The sequence below is a fragment of the Hyaena hyaena genome, unplaced genomic scaffold, assembly GCF_003009895.1.
Source record: "Hyaena hyaena isolate Hyena2069 unplaced genomic scaffold, ASM300989v1 scaffold_30, whole genome shotgun sequence".
Taxonomy (NCBI): Eukaryota; Metazoa; Chordata; class Mammalia; order Carnivora; family Hyaenidae; genus Hyaena; species Hyaena hyaena.
Window position 1 is genome coordinate 5,433,834 of NW_024080662.1, and position 25,908 is coordinate 5,459,741.

General features: G+C 50.6%; 2 protein-coding genes across 6 annotated transcripts in view; one reads left to right on the plus strand and one right to left on the minus strand.

The window, feature by feature from the left end:
- Nucleotides 1-1,097: 1,097 nt before the first annotated feature.
- Nucleotides 1,098-17,930, minus strand: ARMC6 (armadillo repeat containing 6). Of its 2 annotated transcripts, none has more exons than XM_039228047.1 (8): nucleotides 17,605-17,930; nucleotides 10,898-11,069; nucleotides 9,658-9,740; nucleotides 6,556-7,129; nucleotides 4,829-4,974; nucleotides 3,372-3,503; nucleotides 2,928-3,065; nucleotides 1,098-1,842 (listed from the first exon to the last, which is right to left on the minus strand). In XM_039228047.1, the coding sequence occupies exons 2-8, from the start codon at nucleotides 11,022-11,024 to the stop codon at nucleotides 1,630-1,632; spliced, it is 1,413 nt and encodes a 470-aa protein (XP_039083978.1). In that variant the 5' UTR covers nucleotides 11,025-11,069; nucleotides 17,605-17,930; the 3' UTR covers nucleotides 1,098-1,629. The 2 variants fall into 2 exon arrangements, with proteins under 2 accessions (XP_039083978.1, XP_039083977.1); XM_039228046.1 differs by having other exon boundaries at nucleotides 10,898-11,094.
- A 108-nt stretch (nucleotides 17,931-18,038) lies between these two features.
- Nucleotides 18,039-25,908, plus strand: part of SUGP2 (SURP and G-patch domain containing 2) — a 30,734-nt gene continuing 22,864 nt past the window's right edge. For 3 of the 4 annotated variants that reach the window (XM_039228044.1, XM_039228045.1, XM_039228042.1), the window contains exons 1-3: nucleotides 18,039-18,105; nucleotides 19,399-19,530; nucleotides 23,501-25,105. In XM_039228044.1, coding sequence (XP_039083975.1) covers nucleotides 19,410-19,530; nucleotides 23,501-25,105 — 1,726 coding nt within the window. In that variant the 5' untranslated portion in view covers nucleotides 18,039-18,105; nucleotides 19,399-19,409. Of the gene's footprint in view, nucleotides 18,117-19,398; nucleotides 19,531-23,500; nucleotides 25,106-25,908 lie in introns of all 4 variants that reach the window. The other variant, XM_039228043.1, reaches the window with a different exon arrangement.

The window sequence follows — 25,908 nt, forward strand, 5'->3', positions numbered from 1 at the left end:
ATGGGGGTCCCAGCCAGAAGTCAAGTCAGGACAGCAGGTCCTGGAGCAGATACAAGAATCCTTGTACGTGTTTGGGGAGTTCCCAGTCGGGGAGTCTGAATGTGGTGACTGGGTCTGAGGTTCAAGTCAGCCTCCCTGAGCTGGCACAGTCCTCCCAGCCGATGGCTGGGGAGAACTGACCACCATAGGGAGTTAGGACTAGGGTGATGCCACCCCCTGCCCCAGCTATTTGCATCAGCCATGGAAACCAGGAGCATTCTAGAAAAGGGTTTCAGTTAATATCAAGGACTAAATTCAGGCCCTTCTCAAGCTAGGGGAGGTGAATGACAAGCAACAGGCTGAGTGTTCCAAGAGAGGCAAGGGGCTCCCAATGTGTGGTCTGGAGAGGTCAGGCACAGCGCCTGGAGCCCAGCAGAGGTCTCGGAGCTGCCTGACCCTGCCTGGGCCGTGTGGCCACACAAGCTACCAGATGACCACAACATGACCCCCAAGGAGACCTGCAGAAAAGAGCTGGGGTTTGCTGGGCACAGCTTCCTGGGGACCCCCAGAACACCTGGGGGTTGCAATGAGCATCTGGGGGCAGCAACAGTGATGTCCATGCTACAGAAAGTGAGGCTCAAAACAGGAAGGCAGGCTGCCGAAGCCACCCAGAGAGTAATGACTTCAAGTCCCCAGGCAGGGGAATACAGGTCAGTCCTTCTAGGGAAACTGAGATAGTGAAGCTAAAATAGTTGGGTACCTCCCATGTGCCCAGCTCTGCTCGAACCCCTCAGAGGGGGCTCTATTTTCCCCCTCCCCATTTTACGATCAAATCAGGGCTCAGAGAGATTGTATCACTAGCTCAAGGCCACAGACTGACTGAGTGATACATACCCAGAAATAGGGGCCTTGGTCCCAGAGACCCATGGTGTGGACCATGGCCAGAGCAGATTGTCTGAGAGTGACAGCAGATCATATACCCCAGGCTGTTATCAAAGCTCCTTTGCTTTCCTCAGTGACCGCACAGCCTCCCCAGAGGTCTGCCCCTCTCCCATTCTCTCAGGCGGCTGGATGCAACCTCCACACTCCATTGCACTATGGAAGAGAGCCCTCCACTGTTCAGCTAACAATCTTTTATTACTGGTCATTACTGGCTGGCCTGGGACCCCTGGAGGCAGAAGAGCTTGGGCCCCGTCCTCTATCCAGCAAAGCAAGGCACCTGCAACCCATATTACAAGTGAGAGACCAGCAGGGAAGAAAACAGACTTGTAGGAGTGGAAGGAGGGCCCCACCCTGCTGTGAGATTGGCCAGCATGGCTTCCAAATTTCAATCGGCACATCGCCCCTAGACAATGCTAAGGATGCCCTTCGGGTAGGAAAGGGCAAGGCGTGGGGGTGGGAGGGCAGGATGGATGACACCAATGCTGTTGGCTGGTGAGGGGAACAAGGTGAACAGACGCCAGGTCCCAGGAGCTGCTTTCTGCTGTGTAGACGCTTCACCAATGCTCCCTTGACACCCTAGCCTGGACCTGGTGCCTATCAGAAAACACCTCTGGCTGAGTGGGGGAGGAATCTGGGGAGTAGAGTGACTCCTCCCTGGTCCTGAGTCACATGACTCATGAAGAGCCACAGCCCAGACTGAGCCTGGGGTCATGGTGCCAGGTTGCCCTTTTGGCCAGTCCACAGCTCTCGGAGCTCGACGCGGCAGCCAAGGTCCCGCAGGGCAGCTTTGGCCACATCCTCGCAGTCACGGTGGGCAGCACGGGCCTGCAAGATGAGTGCTTCAGCCCCCAGGTCCAGGATGGGCTGTGAAAAGGCCTGGCTCCGGGCCACCAGGTTACGGATCAGCATGCAGGCCTGCTTCTGGGAAGGAGAACTGAAGGTGAGTGGCTGTAAGATGCATGGGGTCTACTCTGACCTCGGGGCCCTCACCATAACAGAGTGGGCGAAAATGACCACAACCAACATACAGTAGGTGCCTCTGCCATGGTTCATCAGGCTAGGTTCACGTCCCCACTTCATCCTCTCAGCTGCCCTGGGGGGCAGGGCCGATTTCCCCATCTCTGCGAGGAGACTGAAGCTCGGGGCAGTAGCCAAGTGCTTGGCAGGTGGGGCTGATCCCTCAGGTACTGGACACCTAGTCTCAGAGCAAGATCCCCTGAGGCTGGCAAGAGCCTGGGCAGGGGCCCCAGGATGGCAGAGGGACAGTGGGAAGAGGGAGGTTGTGCTCATGGTCCACCTGTCAATTACATCAGCGCCCATTCGCCAACATCTGTGCCCTGCTCCTCTGCCATGTGTGGGTGTCACAAAGCACCCCACCACTGGGAGGCTAGATGAGGAAGTGAGGTGTGAGGAGCTGTCTGGCCAGGGTGGTCAGGCGTGGGCAAGGTGATGAGCGAGCCAAGGGCACAGTGTCCCAGAGGAGACACTATCAGCAGAAGGGCCCTGAGTGGGACAGAGCCTGGCGTGTCTAAGGACCAACAAGGAGACCCCTGTGCTGGGAGGGTGCTAGAGGTGGGAACGGGGGAGTTGGGGACAGTGCCGGCAGCTACAGGGAGCCATGTGGGTCTCTGGCAGGGGTGCACACAGCCCTGTCTACTGCTCGGCTTCCCTGACTTGCCAGTAAGGCATGGACAGTGGGTCCCACACGCAGAACACGAAGGAGTGGTCTTGGTCAGCAAGGAACTTTCCAAAGGCCCCAGCAGATCCCCCACCTGCTCTCCTCTCATCTCTCCCTCCTCTAACTACCCCCCTTTAGGGACTGCTAGGAAAGGAAAAGATCACTGCAGGCAAAGCAAAGGAACAGGAAGACAGCCATGGGCAGAACTGGGAAAAAGATACAGGACTTTGGGGGCTGGGAAGGGGGGACCTTGAGAGAACTGGGCTGTGATGGGGACGGGGACAGGGAGGGCCTGAGTCCTGACCCTTTCTCCTGCTCCCAGGCTCACCTGCACTCCGGCCTCTTGCGGGTGTGCCTTCATGGCTTGCACTGCAGCCAGGGCCCCGCCGCCCTCCATGATGACCCGGCTATTCTCTGGCTTTCGCAGGGCCAGGACGCACAGGGCTGCACAGCTCTGCTCGCACACCTGTGGGGGTCACAGGAATGGCTGAGACAGTCAGATACCCATCATTTGGGGAGGCCCACCAGGACCGCCACAGTTAATTCCCCAATTTCACCTAGATAGATGACTGCCAGCCCATGTATATACTGGATCAGTAATAAACAGAATGATTCCGGGTGATAAAAACACCAACCACACTCTTAGGGTCTCAACCCAGGCCTCTTGTGCACCCCACCCCAGCCCTATGCCTACTTGAGGAAATGGGGAAGAGCGCCATGCAGATACAGCCATGGTACCCCACTCTGTGCACATCCCGCTTGCGGTAGGTACCTGGGGGCTGGCCAGGTGCTGGGTCATGGCAGCCACAATGGACTCTGTCCCTCCAGCTCGAACAATGGCATCCTTCACATCATCATTGCCTGCGATGGCCCGCAGGGCACTCAACACTTGCTTCACAAGGTCCTAAAAGGAGGGCGATGTGGGGGTCACCTCTGGCCAGCTCATCCTCCTGTGCTGTGCCAGACAATGACTGCTCGGTTGCTGGTTTGTGAGAGGGGGTCAGAAGGGAGAATCTGGGATTGTTTTGCTATTTGAACAACAGGTGGGGCCACCCTGGGGCACGCAGACAGCATGTAACAGCAGGGTTCTTACCTGCTGCATAGAAAAGGCAGGGGAGTGGGGTGCCTGGGTAGCTCAGTTGGTTAAGTGTTGACTTCAGCTCAGGTCATGTTCTCATGTTCATGGGTTCAAGCTCCGTGTCAGGCTCTGTGCAGACAGCTGAGAGCCTGGAGCCTGCTTCGGATTCTGTCTCTCCCTCTCTCTCTGCCCCTCCCCCACTCATGTTCTGTCTCTCAAAAATAAATAAACGTTAAAAAAAAAGTTTTGAAAAAGTGGGGGTCAGGAGAGGCTTAGGGGGGCAAGACCCTGTGAATTACACTTGCGTCCAAGCCAGGCATTTGAACCACCTTGACACTCACCCCTCATACACAGAGGGGACGTGTGGCTCAGACCAGGAATCAGGGCACAGGGTTCCCTGGCCAGAGTTGGGTCCTCAGCTGAGTGCCGACCCACCTGAGCTGAGGCTGACCAGATGCTGCCGGGACCGCTGACCGCCCCAGTGAGCGGCAGAGCCATGAAAGAGAAAAAGGTAGGAAGGAAAACGGTAGGAAGGAAACCAAGCCCCACCGACCTCTGGCTGCCCAGGAGTACAAACAAAATGCATCGCCTCATCTGCTTATGCTGGTTCAGGTTCAGCATTCTGTCACCTGCACAGGAGCCTGGCTGATATCACTAGCGGGGCTTGGGGTCAATAGGACTATTGCTGTCATAGGCCACGCATGTACAGAGGGGGTTAACATGCGACAGCTAAGTGAAAGAATAATGAACAGGGGTCCCTGCCCCATTTTACGGATGGGGAAACTGAGGCTCCAAGGATTTGCCTCACTCAAGCTTCACACACCTGAGCTGGGGTCTGGGCCAGCCCCTGCCAACACCCACTCGCATTCCTCTCCCTGCTAGCAGAAAATACAAAGGGGCAAGGGGACAGTGAGAGAGGGTGGGTGGATTTGTTCTCTCCCAAAACTTTACTTCCTGTCCTCGGTTCAATGAGAAGTGAAAACTGCAGGCAGGGGCGGCATGCTCTGGTTCAAAGGTTAGGGCCCAGAGGGGCAGAGTTCACTGGGAAGTCTGGAACCTTCCCTTGGCATCAAGAGAAATGACAAATCGAAACACAGGTGAGGGGGCTTCTAAGACGGCTAAGACGGCCTAAGATGGCTCTGGATGCCCACCTGGTGGTTGCTGCAGTTGGCCAGTAGGGCCACCAAGACACCGAGGCCTCCAAGGTCGACGACCTCCTGGCAGAATTCGTTGCGGACAGCCAGGCGGGACAGGGTGCTGCAGAGCTCACTCAGGACGCTGGGGTTGTCTGAGAAGGCTGGGGGGAGGGAGGGAGAGGAACCACTGCTGGGCGAGCACACGCAGAGGACCAGTCCCAGCTTGGAGCCAGGAGCCAGAGGTCCTGATTCGAATCCTGCTCTGCCTGAGAAGCTGGGCCCTTCTGCCAGGCAGGGAGGCCACCGGTACCAGGAGAGCCCCAGTGGACACCAGGGCTGCTCGGGCCTGCAGTGCCCCCTGCTGGCCGCAGGAGAAGACACGGGCACACGCCCTCCCCCACACCGCGTCCCAGATAAATTCCAGACCAACTGATGATCTCAACTAAAAAAAGAAAACCATAATAGAGCTATAATAAAACATCCGAGGCTATTTTTATGTTCCTGGGGTGGGAATGACCTTTCTAAGTGCAACGGGAAACCCAGAAACTGTAGAGGGACATATGGATAGAGTTGACCCAGGCAAAATTGAACACAGATGCCGAAGACGAAGTGCAGAGGCACGAGGGAGGAAACGCCTGCACTGAGGCCCACACGGGGGGCAGGGGGGTAGTGGAGAGCCATGATTTATACAGAGCTCTATGGCAGTCAGCTGCAGTGGCCCCCTGGTCAGGGTGCTGCCCCCAGCACCGGCATGAACACTAATCTGAGCAGAGGTACTCTCTAGGTGTGGTGACATCTATGATTGGCCGACTTCAAGATGACCCTTGATGGTGTGGGTGGGCTTCGTCCAGTCAGCTGAAGGCCTGAAGAGGGAAACTGAGGTCTCCCCGAAGAGGAAGAAGCTCGCCGGAGGACTGTGGTGCTGGCTCCTCTCAAGCCTGCTCCAGGGTGTCAGACTCAGCAGCCCCACAGCCACCTGGGCCAAGTCTTTAAAATAAATATACATATACATCCACACACATATCCCACTAGTTCTGCTTCTCTGGTAGAACCCTGACCGATATGAACTCGTATCAATGAGAAAGATGTAAATTACCTCTCAGAAAAGCAGCCTGACTTTGCAGATAGTCAGAACCTGTTTTCATCCTCTCCAGAGGTGTGGAGAAGAAACTGAGGCAAGCCTATCTCTCCAGAAGACAGGGCCAGAGTTGCACACACAAGCCTAGCCATTGAGCCAGAGCCACAGGTAGGCTGGGAAGGATTTATTCTTCCAGCATCTTCTGTGCATCGGACCACAGTCAGGCCTTTTCTGGTGGGTACAGTGGACAGAGGCAGGGAAGTCTGGGTCTGAACATCAGCGCTGTGACCTCCTGTGCCTGGATTGCCATGATCACCCCAGTGAAGAACATGTACATGTATAAGAATGTGTGGCTAAATATGAACCAAAGTATAAATCTCCACTGGGGACCATCTTTGGGAAACACCTTTATTTGTCCCCTTGGGAGGCTTTCCCTTCTCCTTTCTCTGTGTGAACGGACGGAGCCAAACCCTTTCCCCAAATGGCTCCAGAGATAGGCACAAAGTTTGGTCCTGGCCAATGAGCACCGGCCTGGAACTCTCCAAGAGCAGCAACCAAGAGTAGGCACACTGTTCCACTAAGGCTGCCATGTGGGTGAGAGTAAGAGCCAGCCATGCCTGAAGTAATCTTAAAACCCAACTCTCACTCTCACACCTGCTCTTACCTTTGGTGGCCTCAATGAGCACCTTCAAGCCTCCATTCTCCTGCACAATCATCTTGGCATGGTCGTGGGCATGGCCAAAGGGCACACGGATGTCATCATCGGAGGTCATGACCCGGAGGGCCCAGCAGGCCTCCCTGACCACGTCGGCGCAGTGGCCATGCCGGGTGATGGCACCGGTCAGCAGGGGCAGCACACCGGCCTTCACCAGGCTCTGCCGATTCTGCTCGTGCTTCAGGCAGGCATGGCACACACAGCGGATCCCAGAACAGGTCAGATCGGCTGCGTCGGCATTCTGGGACAGGGTGGTCACCAGCAGCTGCAAGCCCTGGCTGTCTAGGAGGTCGGGCTGGCCATCGGTCAGAACAGACAGGGCGTTGAGGGCCTGGAGCAGGAGGCCCTGGTCACTTACTACTGCAAGCTTCCAGGCAGCGAGAAGGATGGGGTAGGCCCCTTTCTGGGCTGCCAGGAAGCGGCAAGCCTTGTCCCGCTTGCACTGCTCAAAAAAGCGGGCAAGGTGCGCTGACACTTCCTGGGGGAGAGAGTGGGCCACGGACTCCTGCAGGTCATCCAGAGCCTAAAAGAAATGGGAGAAGCCTCAGTGTCAGCTCAGCCTCAGGGTCAGCTCAGCCCAAAGAGGTTCCACAGCGACAGGGTCGTGTCCTGCTGCGATTCCCTCTTCTGGGATCTGGGCCTGGGGTGGAAATTCAGTCCGGCTGTGGCAGCTTCCACTCTTGTGTTTTTAGGAGCTTTGAGCCTCAGAGGCCACACAGACAGGGAGAGACCCAGCCATCTCAGGGTCCCTCCAAGGGGCCACACACATGAATACAGACAAATTAAACCTTGCAGCCCCAGCTGTCACTGCAAGAGGCTTCGAGAGAGCCCGGCAGAAGAACCATCTGGCTGAGCTCAGTCAACCCAGCCGAATCATAAGGAGCATAAAACGGCTGCTGTTTTGGGCTGCTATCATACAACTGTAACTATCGCACCCCCAGCGGCCAGCTCTCCAAGGAAGGTACAAGCTACCTTTACCAGACCTGCCGATAACCAGATGTCTCCTGTTTGTCTCTCCCAGTCACTCCACAGATATTGATCTGCCAAATGAAACCACACAGCACATACTGTTGATTTACCCCGATTCAACACAAAGCCGTTGGGGGAAAAAGTAATATAACAATTTGAAAAGAGTATACAGGGGCACCTGGGTGGCTCAGTCAGTGAAGTGTCCGACTTTTGACTCAAGTCATGATCTCATGGTTGGTGAGTTCAAGCCCCGCATCAGGCTCTGTGCTGACTGCTTGGAGCCTAGAGCTTGCTCCAGATTCTGCGTCTCCCTCTCTCTCTGTCCCTCCCCCCCACCTCAAAAATAAACATTAAAAAAAATTTTTTTTAATTAAAGAAATAATAAAATCAAACCGGTCTGGCTCATTTGTTCTCAGAGAGTTCTGGGACTTCTTGGTTTTGTTTCTACAAGTCTGTGTGCAACGAGTTTCATGACTCTGGCGGATTCATTTCAAAAGGCATCACAGAGTTGAATTTTTCTCCTTCTCCAGATAAGCCTTTTTCACACACTGGAGCCACAACAACTGAGGTCAATGGTGCTGCAGGATGAGAAGGGGCTGGTTCAACTTCAAAGTGAGAGTAAGGCTGGGAGGATATGAAACCCAATGTGTGTGGTGCCTCCCACATAGAAGGGAGAGAAGCGGGTTGATGGGAGAGACAGGACAGGGACTTTGAGATTTTGCTATAAATGCTTGACTACTCCTTACACCTTTTATGCCACGAATGTTCACATTCCTCTTCAGTAATGAAAAATAAAAATTTAAAAGCAGAATTAAGAGGAATAAAAGAGCAAGGTTGTAAATAAATGGAATTTCCTGTATGGCTAGTAAAGACATTAGAGCTGTTCTCAGCTTGACTTTCCTGGGAGAGGGACCTGGGTCTGAGCCCCAGCTCTGCCCCTGACTGTGACCACAGGGGAGTCAGTTACTTTAGGGAAGCGTCAGATTCCTGATCAGCAAAATGGACTAAAAACCGATTGAGATAATATGTTTTAAGAAGTTAGCACAATGCTGAGCACTTAAGAAATACTCACTGATTACTAAAGACTATTGTGACTGAGATCTTTCATACATAAAGGGCATGTACAAATCAGTAAGAACACGGAAGACAGCTTATTTTAAAATACATTCATCCTTACTAGCAAATAAGTCAAAACCACAATGAGAATTTTCTCAAAGCCTCTATGAGGCAGGAGATGGTGAGGACCCTAGGGCAGGAAGAAGTAAATACCTTGCCTTGGGCAGAGCTGGGTTCACACCCAGGGCTGTGTCTTCTAACTTCCTCTTTTATCACTACACTCTCTTGTTGTCAGGTAAATTATTTTTTTCTCTTTGAAGTACCCATCTGTGGGTATAAACAAGGATAATAATCCCAGCCTTGCAGGGGTCTTTGGGAGAATAACTGAGATAGCACAGAGAAAGTACCTTGCACAGAACTGACTCTAAAGTCAGTTCTCAATAAACACTAGAGCCTTTTGCTGTTTTATCAAGAGCTTATCAGTGTTTGATGGGTGATCTTCAGGTGAGTTATTTAACCTCTGTGAACGTCACCTTCCTTGCTTGGGTGCTGGAGAGTAAGGGCAAGCTGCAGGTCTCTGTTTCCTCATCAGTAAGTCAGGGACCACACCACCTACCTCGTAGGCCAATTTTACGGCTAAGGAAGCAGGCTGTAATGTGCTGGTGAACAGTCACTGCTTAATAGGTGATAGCCTTACTAGGGTCCCATTCTCTTCCTGCAATCCCTGTCCATCACTGAGCAAACTCAGTGGTTGGGAGGCTCTTCCCAAGGGGCTCCTCCAAGGTGCCCTCTACCCCAAGGCTCCCAACACCAGGGACTACCGTAAGCACCATCCACCCCAAAAAGGCCCTCAAATGTGGCCTCAGGGAGCCCTGGCTGCAAGCTTGGGTTCGCGTGTACATGCTGGGTACCTGCCCTTCAGAGCCTGCATCTGCCATCTGGAAACCGATGAAAAGGTGTCCCTAACAGACAGGTGGAACCACATGTGTAAGGCTAGCCTTGCCCACATGGGCCACCCTTTCCTACCTGGAGGATGTCATGTGTGGGCTCCTGGGGTCCATCTGCAGAGACTCTGGGTGCCAGCTTTACAATGTTGCTCAGATCCACCCCTGCGGGGGGTGAGGGAATCAGGAAACAAGTGACAGCCATCATCCCGATAGGACCGCTAGAACACAACTCATGTCCCTTCTTCTGGGACCACCCCACTGTGGAGACCTTTGAGTCTGGGTCTACCCAGCTCCCCACACCAAACTCTCTGCACCAGGACCCAGCAGCCACATTCATACAGGGGTATAAGGATGTGGGGTGGGGGCGGTGGTCTTTGCCCCTTGGCCCTGTCCAACCAATGAGAGGAGAGCAGTAGTGAGGCTGCAGGCCATCACTGCAGTGACGGACACATTCTACCTGGTGAGTTGAGATGGGAGGAGACCCCACAGCCTTATCCCTTGGGGCTCCCATTGCTCCTAACCCTGCATCCTTTCACTGCACCCTCACCCACCATGGCACCACCCAGGAAGGCCCCACTGCACAGAATACTTCTGGCTACTCCTCTAGTCCCTGTCCAGTGTCTATATCCCACTCTGTACCTGGGACACAGAGGTTGGACCCTGGGCTCCCTTGCCCTCTGGTATCTCACTGCGCTTGGCCAAGGGGGACCAGGACTTGAGATCCTGATAGGATGGGTTGGGGAGGGTATTCCTTCCCAGCTCCCAGCCTCTGCCTCTATCAGATGACTCTCCACCCCCAGCCAGGGACTGTTGTGGGGCAGGGGAGGTCCCTGCTGTGGCCAACAGGGTCTCTTATCCCTGCCCACACCATTGTAAACAATCTCCTCATAACCACTGTTCCCGTGGCCTGTTTTGAGGATGCCACCTGTTTCCACAGGCTGGTGAAAGCACCCTTTTCTGCCCCCATGAACTCAAGCTGGAGTGCAGGTGGCGCAGGGAGGCAGGTGGCTCTGTTTCCTGAGAGATCTTCAAGAGAAGCCTCTTCAAGGAAGTAGCAATTAAAATGAGACCCACTTTGAAGGAGTCAGCCCCGTAGATGTCTGAGTGGGGTCAAGGCAAGTAGAAGGAGGGCAAGAGCCAAGTGGGAGAAGACGGCCAGCCTGCCTGGGGCAGAGAACAGAGAAGGGACGGGGCCCAGGGCTGCCACACAGGCAAGACAGAGCCACAGTAAGACTTTACTCTTGTACGATAAGAGCAGTGGACTGGAGCTATCAGGCAAAGAGCCAGACCAGCGCTGGGACAGAGCCATGCTGCCCTACCTTGTGATTCAAATTGTTCCACAGCCTCTCTTAAGGCCTCCTCTGGCCCCATGTCGAACTCTTCAATGTTTTCACAAACGGCTGCGTCAAAGGTCTCCTGGGTGATGCGCTTGGAGGCCATCTTCATCTCCTGTGCATGGGGGGCAGGTGCCAGCCGACAGACACTCCCACGCTGAGAAGTCAAGGCAGGAAGCAAGCTTCACTGAGGGTGAGAGGACAACTGTGAGCTTGGCTATCATTTAGGGAAGCAGGGCCAGAGTCTAGCACCAACCAGGAGAAATTCTTACAACCTGAGTCACAGAAAAGGCTGATACCCCACCATCTGCAGAGCTTCTAAAAGTGCAGAAGAGGGGCGTCTGGGTGGCTCAGTCAGTTAAGCATCTGACTCTTGATTTCGGCTCAGGCCAAGATCTCACAGTTTGTGAGATCGAGTCCCACAGAGGGCTCTGCGCTGACAGCTCAGAGCCTGCTTGGGATTCTCTCTTCCTGCCCCTCCCCTGCTTGTTTGTGTGCGCTCGTGTGCACTCACTCACTCTCTCTCTCTTAAAAAACAAAGTGCAGGGTACCACTGTGGCTGCTGGTTAAGCGGCCAGCTTTGGCTCAGGTCATGATCTCACAGTTCATGGGTTTGAGCCTCATGTCGGGCTCTGTGCTGACAGCTCAGAGCCTGGAGCCTGCTTTCGATTCTGTGTCTCCCTCTCTTTCTGTCCCTCCCCACTAGCACTCTGTCTCTCTCTTAAAAATAAATAAAATTTTTTTAAAAAACTGCAGAAGAGGGCAGGTAGTTTACATTTTATCTAAGAAAGGGGAGATATTAATATGTGTCCTTATAGTAAACAAAAAAAAGAAAAATAATCTTAACAATGTCATGTGTTATTACGCCATCATAATGAAATAATATATGATTATAATGCTATATTATGCATAACATGCATTATTTATGATGTGCAATATGCATCGTGATATGTAATAACCATATATTTTATCATACAGCTAGGTATTCCATATGTAACTGTGTAATAAAACAACTTACTTATAATGATACGCTCTTATACCAGTAAATGCTTTAAAATAAAAATTAGTAGTAATAAGAACACTAAGTAAAAAACTAATAGAAATAGTTTCCTGTAAGGGGAGGTAGGGAAAAGGGTGATGTGGGCAAGGCTAGAAGCTGGATTATTTTCTCCGAAATGTACCTTATTTCATTGGTTAAATTTAGAACTCATGTAAATGCTTTACATGTTTAGAAAAATAAAGAAATCAATACAAACCAAAATAAAAATGCAAGTAATTCCTAAAAATCAAGAGTAAAATGAAAACCATGAAACTAACAGTTTATCTACGTGGAATTTAAAATGCAGTGATGGGGGCACCTGGGTGTCTCAGTCAGTTAAGTGTTCTGCTTTTTTATTTCAGTTCAGAGCATGATCTCACAGTTTGTGAGTTTGAGCTCCACATTGGGCTCTATGCTGACAGTGCAGAGCCTGCTTGGGATTCTCTCTCTCCCTCTGCCCCTCCCCCCAATCTCCCTCTCAAAAATAAATAAATAAACTTTAAAAAATACAGTGATTGGGGTGCCTGGATGCTCCGTCAGTTAAGCGTCTGACTTTGGCTCAGGTCATGTGAGTTCGAGCCCCACATTGGGCTCTGCACTCAGAGCCTAGAGCCTGCTTTGAATTCTGTGTCTCTTGCTCTTTCTGCCCCTCTCCCCCTCAAAAATAAACATTAAAAAAATTTTTTTAATGCAGTGATAGAACCATATGTTCTTACTGGGATGTACAATAAGGATAGAAAAGAAAAATTTACAAAAGAAAATCTTCAACAGTTTTTAGTAATCACATTATTGAAAATAATATTAGTAACGTTATTCAGAAGCCAATGTGGATATAGCAAGTAAGTAATAATATTTACATCATTAGGAACTAGCCTAAAAGAAAAAAGATTCTAATAGGGGTGCCTGGGTGGCTCAGTCGGTTAAGCGTCCGACTCTCGATCTCAGTTCAGGTCTTGGAAATAACACCTAGAAGAAATAACACCTAGAGGAAGTGAACACCCTAAACGCCAACTGTGGTCGCTTAGTACCATTTCCCACCAAAGAAGATAGGGCTTTTGGAGGAATGGCCGATTCTAGGACTGAGAAGAAATGAGGCCAGAGGAGATGAGCCAGGAACATCTTGTCAGACCAGAAAGCAAGGAAGCTTCTAAAAACTGTCAGGATCATGTCAAAGGACTTGGAAGCAAACCCTAAGAGTCATCAATAGGCCAAAGATGTGACAAGTTTGCTTTTAAAAAAAAGCAAAACAAAAAACAGTATTTTGATATCAAAATCAAAATCTGTGTGTTCCTAATAATAGTACTAAAACACACCCTGCTCATTCTGTTGAAAACTGGCAAATAAAGGGTCCAAACACATCCTATGTCCCTCATATAATTACCAGGTTAGAGAGAGAGGATGAGGAAAAGTTCTGCTCTGTAGATGAACTCCAACTAATTATCCACAACAGGACAGATTTGGACAACCCTCCCCACAGGCTGCAAAACCGTGAGGAGCGAAACTGATGGGGAACCTGACAATGAGTGGATAGTACATGGGTCCGCTGTGTGATTTCACAGCACCAAGAGAAACCCACCACCACTGCCCCTGGACAAGAATGAAAAGCACCTGTGAAGTTATCTTGCCAAAAAACGCAAACCCAATCTGACCAAGCATCCAATGGAATTCTCTGTGATTATGGATATTCTAGATCTGTGCCATCCATGTGAGTTCCAGCAGCTGAAATGTGACTAGTGTGACTGAGGCACTGTGTATTTTTTAACTTTGTCATTCATTTTAATGTAAACATCCACATGTGATGCGTGGCTCTCATACTGGACAAGCAAGGAGCCAGAGCTAATGAGCAGTTTGCAGGAAATCAAGGACAGAGGGACACATCAACCAGCACCAGGGCAATGTGGGTCTGCAAAATCCCCACTCGGGGGCTACCTTAAGTACAGGACAAACACCTGAGACTGTCAACAAATAAATCATGACAACCATGAACAGGATGGGGAATCTATCAGCAAGTGAACGGATAAAATAAATGTAACATGCCTGAACAATGGAATATTACTCAGTCATAAAAAGGAAGCCCTGACACACGGTACAATGTGGAAGAACCCTGAAAACATCGTGCTAAGTCAAAGAAGCCAGACACAGTCCACACACACAGTATGTGATTCCATTTATATGAAATGTCCAAAACAGGCAAATCCATAGGAACAGAAAACAGATCAGTGGTTGAAGGGGCTGGGGGAGGGGGACAGGGATTGACTGCTAATGAGTGGAGGGTCTCCTTCGGGGGTAATGAAATGGTCTACAATTAGATAGTGGTGATGGTTACACAACTTTATGAATATACTTAAAATCACTGAATTGTGCATGTTATTATTAATTTATTAATTTTTAAACTTTTATTTATTTAAGTAATCTCTACACCCAATGTGGGGCTCCAACTCACAACCCTGAGATCAAGAGTCACATGTTACTCCAACTGTACCAGCCAGGCACCCCTAAATTGTACACTTAAAATGGGTGGATATCATGGTATGTAAGTAACAGATCAATTTAAAAAAGTACTATTTGGGGGCGCCTTGTTGGCTCAGCTGGTTAAACATCCGACTCTTGATTTCGGCTCAGATCATGATCTCACGGTTTGTGAGATCGAACTCTGCCTTGGGCTCTGCGCTAACAGTGCAGAGCCTGCTTGGTTGGGACTCTCTCTCCCCCTCTCTCTCTGCTCCTCCCCCAGCTCGCACTTTTTCTCTCCCACAATAAGTAAAACAAACATTAAAAAAAAATGAAAACAATAAATAAAAATAAACACAACATATAAAAATGTGTTGTTTAAAAACAAAAGCAAGTGAAACCCAGCACAGGCAAACGCTGAAAGCCAGAGGGATGTGTCAGCAGCTGGATGGCCCAGTAACCCTGGGCAATGCCTCTTCCTCTGGGAGACTGGGGGTAGGTCACTGAGTCAAATAAGAAAGAACCCTCAGTAAAAACAGATTATCATCTCAATAAGGAGGCCTTTGGGGGTACAAGTGATTTGTTAACACCTAATAGTAACCGCCACCTCTTTTTAGCAAAGGGGGAAACAGGGCTCAGGCCCTGAGCCTACTGGGGATTAACAACTCCTTTCATTTTGCTTCTTTTACTAGATCTCCCTTGTTCGTTGTGGTAATACTAAGTTCCCGTTAAAATGCATCATTTTTAAAATTTATAGTAAAGTTGCAAGAATAGTACGAAGAACACCTGTCCCATTCTAAGTTTACAAGTTGTTAACATTTTGCCAAGTTAATCTCTTTCTGTTCCTGCATACACACAGGCCAGGTGAGAACAGGCTCCAGGCATCAGACCCTTCCCTCCTAAAGACGTTGGCATGAATCTCCCAAGAAAAGGACGCTCTTATATGTTCAATGCACAACGAAAATTTAACACAGGAAGTTTAACAGTGATACGATACTATTTGCTGATGTACACCCCATGATCAACTTTCTCAATTGCCCTAATATTGTCTTTCAAAACAATTTTTTGTTTCTGGTCCCAGGTCTGTTAAAGAATTGCACATCACAGAAAACGTTAGGGGAACAAAGGCACAGGGAGTTCTAGGACAGCAGCAGGGGAATGTGGCAAAAATCTGAGTGCAAATTTGGGCCGTGTGGGAAACAGGCCACTCAAGCCCACGCTTCTCTTTGTAGAGGTGGTGCAGGAAGTGAATATTCCATCTGTTTGTGCAGATGTTTTGGCTAGGAGAAGGACAGGCTCTGGGGTCAGCCGGGGTGACTCGAATCCCAGGCCTTCCACTTAACTTCACCTTTGGTCAAGTCAACTCTCTCCTGTGTAATATGGGGATAAACAAAGAGAATGTATCTCACAGGGCTGCAGTGCAAATTCAGGCAGTTAATTCCTATAAAGCGCTTAGAATAGGATTTGGCACAGAGTAAGAGCTCCATAACATTAGCTATTGTTCCTTTTATTTGTTGCTTAGAGGTAATTTGACCAGTTTACTTAGAGGGGGAGGCATAAGAGCATCAAACACCACACCTTGCTCCCTTAATATTAACCCCCACCCCCCCACTTTCTTTCTGGCCCAGAACAAGGAGCCTGTTTAGGGGTTGCTAAGGATTTTCAAGGTCAAAGGTGAAGGAAAACAGTGAAGACTTTCTGTTTCAGTAGAGTTTCTCAGTGAGGCACCTGGGCTGGTGTGTGCGTGTGAGGAAATGTTCCTGACCAGCTCCGAGGGGCAAGAACTTCCCAGCTGTGGCTGTTGGAGGGACTGTCCTTGACTCTGCCACCAAACAATGCTTCCACCACCCCTAGCCATGCTTCAGAGCCGAATGGGTCAACAGTGAGTGGCCACTCTGTCACAGAGGCACCATCCTAAAGGTGAATGCCATTATGCCTACTTTACAGATGAGGAATCTGAAGCTCAGAGAGGGGAAGGACCTTCCAGAGATCACACAAGCAGTAAAAGGCCTGGCCATCATGCCACCCTGCTTCATTAACATCTTCCTTCCCCCGGGTTCTCTGCAGAATTTCTGCTAGCTCTTCCAGGCCGCCTCATCCTGGGAGCCTTCCCTGACCACGCAGAACCTATTATGTGTTCTCTGGCCTTGTTTCCCCTGCCCCATGAACCTCCCCCTGCCCAGTCCTGGGCTCCCTGAGCTGGGGAGATGAGTGTCTGGCTCTAGGACCACCTCTAGGGCGAATCCCGCAGGGGTCCCCCAGGTCAGGCACGGGGCTAGGGGGCAGAATGAAAAGTACAGATCTGGAGCTCATGAGAAAGTGCCTAGGAATGGTCGTCTGGGAGCCACCTGGGAACAGTCCACACTGGGAAAGGAGGGAAACAGCCCCTCGTGATACGTTCAAGGTATGGAAAGAAAGGGAGTTAGTCAGGCCCCAACGGACAGCCAGTTTCCCTTTCTTAGTCAGGATTCTGCGCATCAGGAAAACACTGCCCTGACCTGGCAGGGACTCTAATGACTCCTCCATCTTCCTCCACCTGGACACACCCACCCTGGTTTAGGCATAGTCCCAGCTTCCTCCCGGCCACACTCTGCATCTCTATTCTCCACTCAGTGCCAAATGGAAACCTGAAATCACAAAGAGGCCTCACTGCTCAAAATCCTGCAGTGGCATCCCAACCCTCTCAGAACAAAATCCAGTCTCCTCACCAGCACTTTCTCTATGTAGACCTTACCCAGGTCTCTTACCCACACCTTCTCACCTGCACTTTCCCACCTTTTTCTGATCCTTCCCAGCTACCAAAGGGTCGCTCTTTTCATAAACACTCTGGTTAAAGCAGCCCCCTCTCTCCCATCGCATTATCCTTCTATTTTAATACCGTATCTACCTGGAGCGATATAGTTCATTTATTTCATTTGCGTTTACTGCCGAGGCAGTGCCTCAAATTTAACCTCCAGGAGAACTGGGGTCCAGCCAACTTTGTTCATCACGGCAGCAGGCACTCAGTACATAAGTAATGAATAAATAAATTAATAAAAGAAAGCAGAGGCCAGGGAAATGGGGGATTTTGTCCCCCGGCGGCTTCTGTAACAGTCACTCCCCAAATCCAAGTCCGCGAGGGTGGCGCCATAGTCACCAGCCCGACCCCGAGTTGCCCACTCCCCTCCCAGCGCGAGGGGACTCCGCAGCCGCCGCTTCTCACCCGGTCTTCGCAGCCACGTGGGAAAAGGGTGGGGCTCGCGACTGTCACCCGGCAGACCCACCTCTGGCCCCTTCCGGCCACCGTACGCGCGCAGGCGCGCAGGCGCCAATCCGCCTCGGGCTCCCTCAGCCCCACGGACCGCTCCCGGAGTGATCAAGGGCGACTGTGAGTGCAGGTAAAGCTGAGAGAGCCAACAGGTGTGCGGAAGCGGTGTGTTTGCCGTCCTTTCCCGGCCGCTCCCCGTCACCGCCGCCCCCAACAAATTAATCTTTTGCCTCTGGATCGTCTGCCTTGTAGAAGCGAGCAGCGCGCCTGCGCAAGAGGACTTGGCGGCTGCCGCTTGCGCCTGCGCACCAGAGCTCGGCCGTAGCTTGCGCGTGCGCGGCGCGGCGCTGCGGAGACCGTTGGCTCATTTGCATGTCCCCGCCTCGCGCGGCGGCGGCGGCGGCAGCGGCGGCGGGTGAGGAGCCTGAGGCAGCGGCGGGGGCGGCTCCGCGCGCGGTGGGTTCGGGGTGAGGCCTGGGCCCGGGCGTCGTCGGTGGGCGGGCTCCGGGGTGGGAGGCTCTGGCTTAGCCTCCGGGGGCCCCGGGGCGTGATGCCGCGAGCACGGCCCTCGGGCTGCGCATCGGCCGCCTCCCGGCCGGGTCGGCCTGGGGGGCGGTGTTCGGCCTCCCAGGCCCGACGCCCCCTTTTCTTCGTTCTCTGAGGCTAGGCAGGTAGGAGGCGGGCCACGCCCAAACGGTTCTTTCGTTCATTCATTCCACCCAGCCTGTAGGGGCATTACATCGGCCGGCGCTGTATCGAGCTCTTTACCGTTTTTTACCTGGTTTAGTCTCCACAGCAAGCCCCCACCACTAGCTGCCCATTCCTTGGATGGGGAAATGGAGGCCCAGAAAGGCTAGGACACTCGATTTGGTCCGGAGCTCTCTGGGGGACCTTGCCCTTCGACGGCAGAGAACAAGGGGCGCCTCCAGGAAAAGGGCTTAAGGATGGGCAAAGGGGGTGATGGGAGTAAGAAATGACTATGAGATTGGGCAGGTTTGAGTCTTGAGGTTGGATGTTTCAAGATGGAAGGGATATTTTGGTTAAGCAAATAGCCACTGGATTCTTCGATGTTGCTTCTCCGTCTCTTTCCGGTCGGTGTTCAGGGCTTTGTCCCCACTACCAGTGCCCTGTTTGCCAGGTTCCAGTCTGTCTGACCTTGGGTGGGTCACTTAGCCCGAGTCTATCTTTTCTTTTGTATGGTGTCATCCATAGCAGGACCCGCTTTCCACTGGGTTGTTGTAAGAAGTAACTGAGCTTGTGGGAGTCCCTTTCCTGCAAGAGGACCTGGTACAGGGCAGGCTCTGTCACTAGTCAGGGATTCCCCCACTCGTTGAGAGGCTCCTCTCAGAAGGCAGGTCAGTCCTCAGATCCTCTTTGAGTGTCTGTGAAATAGGAAAATAGAAACGGGGAAGGCGGCAGCTCTCCTAAACCTGCCACGTGCGAGGGTTATGCTCCCACCCCCTGCACTCTCACATCCAGTAACCCCAACAGGTAGGGATTCGGAGGAGATGGGCTCAGAGAAGCAAAGCAGATTGTCTAAGATCACAGTGCTCGGTTTGCTGCTCCTCAGCCAACACACCTGTGAACTCTGAGGGCAGAAGCCCCCTTAGAATAGTCTGGCGTCCCTCTGAAGCACCGCGTTGAATTATGGATCCCTGTCTTGTTACTTGAAGGATTAGGTGAAACAGAGCAGGCCGGGTGAGCGTTAGTTGTCGTTCTTAGTGTCTTTTTTTCCCCCTTTTACTACAGGTCAGAGAAACATGGCAGCTAGGCGAATTGCACAGGAGACTTTTGATGCTGTATTGCAAGAAAAAGCTAACCGATATCACATGGACCCCAGTGGTGAGGCCATAGGTGAAGCTCTTCAGTTTAAAGCTCAAGGTGAATTAAAGTGCTTCGTTTCCTTGGTGGGAGGGTAGTTACGGGGCATGCGTTTAGGGTCAGGACAGGAGCATATCTGTACCTTGGGCAAACTCTGTAATTCCTCTGATCCTACCTTCCTTATTTACAGAGAGATAAACTTTTCTCTTGGTCCACCTGTCAAATCTTCCTTCAGAAGTAGGTTTTGTCATTCTCTGCAGCTTCTCTGCCCCCAGGCATCTTCCCCTACCTAAACAAGCGTTCTTGAATCCATCTCCCAGCTCCATCCCCACCACTGCTGCCCAGATCCCAGCTCTTACTAGTTCTTGCCTGGATTATTGCAGTAATCTCCCGAGCGGTCTCTCAGCTTCGGGCTTCATTTGTCTCAAATCTGCCCTCCCTACTGATCTATTAATGCCAGCTTTGCTGGGCCAAGGCCCTACTCGGACTCTTGGGACTCCCCATGTTGGGGTTACATTCTCAGACAAGTGCAGGAGCATCCAGGTAATAGTGATGTGTGCCAGACAAGGGCATGGGAGGCTACCATGTGCAGGCCGTGCCTGAAGACCTTCCCTTTGGAAAGTTGAAATGCCATGCCAGCAGAATCAAAAATGGTGTGCACGGAGTTTGTAGAATGACAGGGAGGTTCCTCACTGTGGCGCTCAAGGCTCCCAGCCCTCATCTCCTGCCTTGAGGCCCATGTTTCACTGACACTGTGCTGCCTGTCCTCACTTTGAATCCCTCCCCAGCCCAGGCAGGCTAATTCCCTCAAGCACTAAGCCCCAGCTTGCTAGTGCCTTCCCCCTGGAAGCTTCTGCAGGCCTTGAGGTTGATTTGGTGGTTCTCTGCAGTCCCAGGGCAGTGTGCTGAGCACTTACTTTTCTGAGGTGGGGGACCAGCCTCCCCCAGGCCTCCTTCAGGTCTGTGCTGCTCACTGCACCAGCTCCTGAGCCAGTCTCCATTGAAGAAGTCTCAGTGTTGGTTGAGTGAGTGTAAGTCCTTGGGGTAGGGGTAACTTGTGTACTTTGAATGTGGAGAAACTGGAGCTTAGAAGCTGTCTTCAGCTTCTGAGTTTTTAAAAATTGCTTGAGGGGCGCCTGGGTGGCTCAGTTGGTTAAGCGTCCGACTTCGGCTCAAGTCACGATCTCACTGTTCGTCGGTTCGAGCCCCACGTAGGGCTCTGTGCTGACAGCTAGCTCAGAGCCTGGAGCCTGCTTCAGATTCTGTATCTCCCTCTCTCTCTGACCCTCCTCTGCTCATGCTGTCTCTCTCTCTCTCTCAGAAATAAATAAAACATTAAAAAACATTTTTAATTAAAAAAAATTGCTTGAGTAATACACAAAAACATTCCCGTTACGAAGGATTAGAAGAACTGAGAAGTAGTTAGGAATAAAAATGTGAAAGTTCTAAGCTGCTTCCTTACCCCTCTGAAGTAACCGTATCTGTGTCACCATGGATTTGTGCATCCTTCAGTTCTTCTACTGAAATGTTCATGTAATCCTAAATACTTACATATTGATGTATGTGCACACACATTCATGTGTGTATACTTAAACGTACGTGTACACACGTACATATATATGTGATTTTTTTTTTAATGTTTTTTTATTTATTTCTAGGAGAGAGAGAGAGAGACAGTGTGAGCAAGGGAGGGTCAGAGAGAGAGGGAGTCACAGACTGAAACAGGCTCCAGGCTCCGAGCTGGCAGGCAGCACAGAGCCCGACGCGGGGCTCGAACCCACGAACCGCGAGATCATGACCTAAGCGAAAGTCGGACGCTTAACCGACTAAGCCACCCAGGCGCCCCTATATGTGGAGATTTTATCTTTACCTAGAGACTCAAACATCACTATATATCTTAGTTTTCTTAAGAAATATGGGGGGGGGGGGGGACAGCTGCAGGATGTACTTGGAAACCGGCAGGATGCTAGATGGTTCTGGAACCAGCACTTTGTCACAGAGCTAGCTGCGTGACCCATTGATAAGGCTTTCACCGTGTCACTTCTAGTCTGTGTCAGTTTACAAGGCATTGGAAAATCTTGTTGTGCAGATTCCAGCCTCTACTCTTCCTTTAATGCTATTGCCCTAATCGTGCCATCGATAGCTGTCAATACTTGGGTTATCCCAGTGGGTTTTTTGCTGGAACATCCATATCCACTGTTGTCTCTTGTGGTCAGTTCCCTGAGTAGCAGCCAGCAAGGTCATCCCTTTACTCCAAAACCCTTCGTGGCTTTCCATCTTGTTCAGAGGAAACTGCAGAGTTCCATCGAGGGTGCGACTTGATCTGGTACTCTCGTTCTGTTCACATCTTGTATCATAGCGGTTCCCTAACTTCGCTGCTTGTTGGAATCATCTGGGGGATCCTTTAAAAACCCTACTGCCAGGCCACACTCCATCCTAATCAATTAAATCAGCTTGCCCGGGGGTCCCCAAGGGCTCCAGTGTACAACAGAATCTAAGAGCTGCCTTCTTACCGCTTTGCGCCTTGTTCCTGTGTTCAATTCTGGCTACTCTTGTTCCCTGCTAGTGCTACGTGAGGCTTTGTGCTCATGCTCCCTCCTCGTGGAAGTCTTCCTCCATGACTGCACAGTCAGGCCTCTCACACCAGGCCTCTGCTGCTCAGATACATTGTTAGAGCAACCCACCTTGATCAGCCTGTCTGAAAATGGCTTTCCCTCTTCGTGTTCCTTCCTGCCTGATATTTCCTTTCCTACTGGCACTTTCTTACATGTGATGGATTTTTGTTTATCGTTTGGCTTCCTCATCTGACAAATCCAGGAGGGTAGGGACTTTACTGTCTCTTTTCCTTGCTATAATTTCATTGCCTAGAGCAGTGCCCACACATAGTGGTTGCTCAGTAAGTACTTGCTGAACACATAAACTTGGGTTTATACAAAGCTCTAGCTTCCTGTGGCCTCTTGGCCCATTACTGCTTCCTGGCATCTTTCTCTTTTGACTTCTTGACTAAGTAATGGGTTCTAATGCATAAGCTAGAACGTTGGAAAGCTAACTCTGCAAAGTCTCCCTGAAGTCTGCTGTTCCCATATGCCCATTGTTAACTTCTTTTAATTATTTGTAAAAAAAAAAAAAAAAAAAAATTAGAGGGAAAGAAAACGAGTGGAGGAGAGGAGTAGAGGGAGAAAGAATCTTCAGCAGCCTCCACACTCAGTGTGGAGCCCACCCTGGGATCATGATGTGAACTGAAATCAAGAGCTCAACTGACTAAGCTACCTAGGCATCCCCATAGTTCACTTCTATCCCTGGCTTCTTACAGAGTTTGTTTACAGTGAATAAGCAAATGCAAATCCTGGTTCCTGTTTTTCTCATTTTTACGCACACTGTTCAGTTTTCATTGCGGCCTCTCTCACTGTGGCTTGTTTAGCTTCTTTGCCTCCTCTTAGTGTCTTCGTTTTTTTAGAGGATTGGTTGGCCCAATGGACCTTTCCAGGAGAGCCTGTCTGCCACCTTTGGGTTAGGTGCTTAGCTGTGATCGGCTGTGGGGGGTGTTGTGTCAGATGTGGCTTCTACCTCAGTGGCGCGGTGGCCCAACACTTACTCCTTAGACACAGGGAGGGCAGGTAGACCTGAGCAAACCTGTCTTCTCTGTGGTAGAAGTAGAAATATACAAGCATTCCAGTTTTAGTAAAAAAGCCCAGGTTATTTGAGGACCAGACATCCTTGCCTTAGTGTAAAAGAGAGCTTAAGATCCCTGCAGAGCCCAGACAGGAAGGCCAAATGAGTGAGGGGCACTTTTGCCCAGCCTCTGCGGACTGTCATCAGGACACGTGTGGGCCCAGTGCTTGTAGGTCTTCTGTTTTTATAAATAGTAAGCCCAGATTTCTAAATAGAGCCACACATAATTTAAATGTTGGAAATAAATACTGCACTGTGGCAGATAATGCCTCCCTGCTGGCTGGTGGTCTGTGGACTGTCATTTCGCAGCCTCTGGTCTAAATTACCTTTGTGTTCTTCTTTGGCTCGTTTATTTCAGATCTTCTGAGGACAGTCCCACGAGCCAGGGCAGATATGTATGATGACATTCCTAGTGACAGCAGATATACTCTGGCTGGATCTGTAGCCCACGCTCGAGACACTGGGAGAGAAAGCCTGAGAGGTGATGTATTTCCAGGACCTTCTTTCAGAACAAGCAACCCTTCTGTAAGTGAAGACAGCTTCTTTCGCAAAGAATGTGGCCGGGATCTGGAATTTTCCCACGCTGATTCCCGAGACCAAGTTTTTGGCCACCGGAAATTGGGACATTTCCGTTCTCAGGACTGGAAATTTGCACTCCGTGGCTCTTGGGAGCAAGACTTTGGCCACCCTGTTTCTCAAGAATCCCCCTGGTCGCAGGAGTATAGTTTTGCTCCTTCTGCACTGCTGGGGGAATTCGGTTCTTCCAGGCTAATTGAGAAAGAGTGTCTGGAGAAAGAGAGTCGGGATTACGACGTGGACCGTCCAGGGGAGGCGGACTCTGTGCTTAGGGGCAGCGCCCAAGTCCAGGGCAGAGGCCGGGGTCTAAACATCGTTGACCAGGAGGGGGGCCTTCTAGGAAAAGGGGAGACTCAGGGCCTCCTCCCATCTAAAGGGGGAGTTGGGAAGCTTGTCACAATAAGAAGTGTGAGTACAAAGAAAGTACCCACTGTAAATCGTATTACTCCCAAAACTCAGGGCACCAACCAAATCCAGAAAACCACCTCAAGTCCTGATGTGACCCTGGGGACAAACCCAGGGACAGAAGATATCCAGTTTCCTACTCAGATCCCTTTGGGGCTCAGTCTGAAGGATATTCGGCTCCCCAGAAGAAAGATGAGCTTCGACCTCATAGATAAGTCTGATGTTTTTTCGAGATTTGGGATAGAAATAATCAAATGGGCAGGATTCCACACCATAAAAGATGATGTTAAATTTTCCCAGCTTTTCCAGACTCTCTTTGAACTCGAAACCGAAACCTGTGCTAAAATGCTCGCTTCATTCAAATGCTCCTTAAAACCAGAGCACAGAGATTTTTGCTTTTTTACTATCAAATTTTTAAAGCACTCTGCTTTGAAAACACCCAGAGTTGATAATGAGTTTTTAAATATGCTTTTAGACAAAGGTGCTGTGAAGACCAAAAATTGCTTTTTTGAAATCATAAAGCCCTTTGACAAGTATATAATGAGGCTTCAAGACCGACTTCTGAAGAGTGTCACACCCCTCCTCATGGCCTGCAATGCCTATGAGCTGAGTGTTAAAATGAAGACCCTCAGCAACCCCCTGGACTTGGCTGTTGCTCTGGAGACCACCAATTCTCTCTGCCGGAAATCTTTAGCCCTTTTGGGACAGACTTTCTCTTTGGCCTCTTCTTTCCGGCAAGAGAAAATCTTAGAAGCTGTCGGCCTCCAAGATCTAGCTCCCTCTCCTGCCGCATTTCCGAATTTTGAGGACTCTACTCTGTTTGGGAGAGAGTACATTGATCACCTGAAGGCCTGGCTGGTCAGCAGTGGGTGTCCCCTCCAGGTCAAGAAAGCTGAACCCGAGCCAACCCAAGATGAGGAGAAAACGGTTCCTCCTACCAAACCCGAAGTTCAGGCCAAGTCTCTGAGTGGGCTGAGTGATGGTAAGGAAAGTGAAAGTTCCTATTTCTTGTGATTAGTTTGTCTTGTTTTCTTGGAATGTCTCTTATTTTCTTTGAGATGTTTACACAGAATTTTTTAGTCAACTGGAAAAATCAGAATTTTAGTAGAAAACTCCTGTTGGCTAGTGTACATGTCTGCCATATATTCTGTAAGCACATATTAGGAATCTTCTGTCTACTACAGAAGTCCTTAGATGTTTCTGGGTCACAGACTCCTTTGGGAATCTGATCAGAAGCTGTGGCCCTGGTCAGAAGAAATGCTCATGTATTTGTACACAATTTTGCCTGTGCCTTCTGTGGGTTCTGTACCATCCTGCAGCGAAGGTTAAGAGCCCTTGTTACAGCATCCCCCTCCTCCGCACTCTGAGGTATTATTAGAGGGGAAAGTAAACACTGGGCCTTGTCTCTGGGGAGTCCCCAGGCTTTTAAGGAACAGAAATCACAAAACCCAGCTCCTTCTGTGCCAGGATTAAGGGGGATGGAAGAGACCCTAGCCCATGTTTGAGCTGTGTTGAGGGACTGGCAGAGATTAGCCAGGTCTGCCCCGGTAGTAGAAGCACCCTGCTACCCTGAGTCCCTCACTTTTCTAGAATGTCTAAAGATGGATAGATCACTTAGGTACATCTGGTAACCTGCAGTTAACAAACCAGCTTTGGGGAGGCTCCAGAAGGGCCAATAAAGAGGTAACATAAACACTGGCTGTTTGGTATCCCTACCGCTCTCCGGCTTAGCACCCAGGCTGAATGCTCTCAGAGCCCGGACATGACCCAGAAATCATGAGCATT

Coding starts and splice junctions, on each gene's coding strand:
- ARMC6 (XM_039228047.1), bottom strand. CDS start 11,024: ATGAAGATGGCCTCCAAGCGCATCACCCAGGAGACCTTTGACGCAGCC. Junction 9,741..10,897: donor GGAACAATTTGAATCACAAG/GTAGGGCAGCAT, acceptor CACCCCCCGCAG/GGGTGGATCTGAGCAACATT. Junction 7,130..9,657: donor CCACACATGACATCCTCCAG/GTAGGAAAGGGT, acceptor CATTTCTTTTAG/GCTCTGGATGACCTGCAGGA.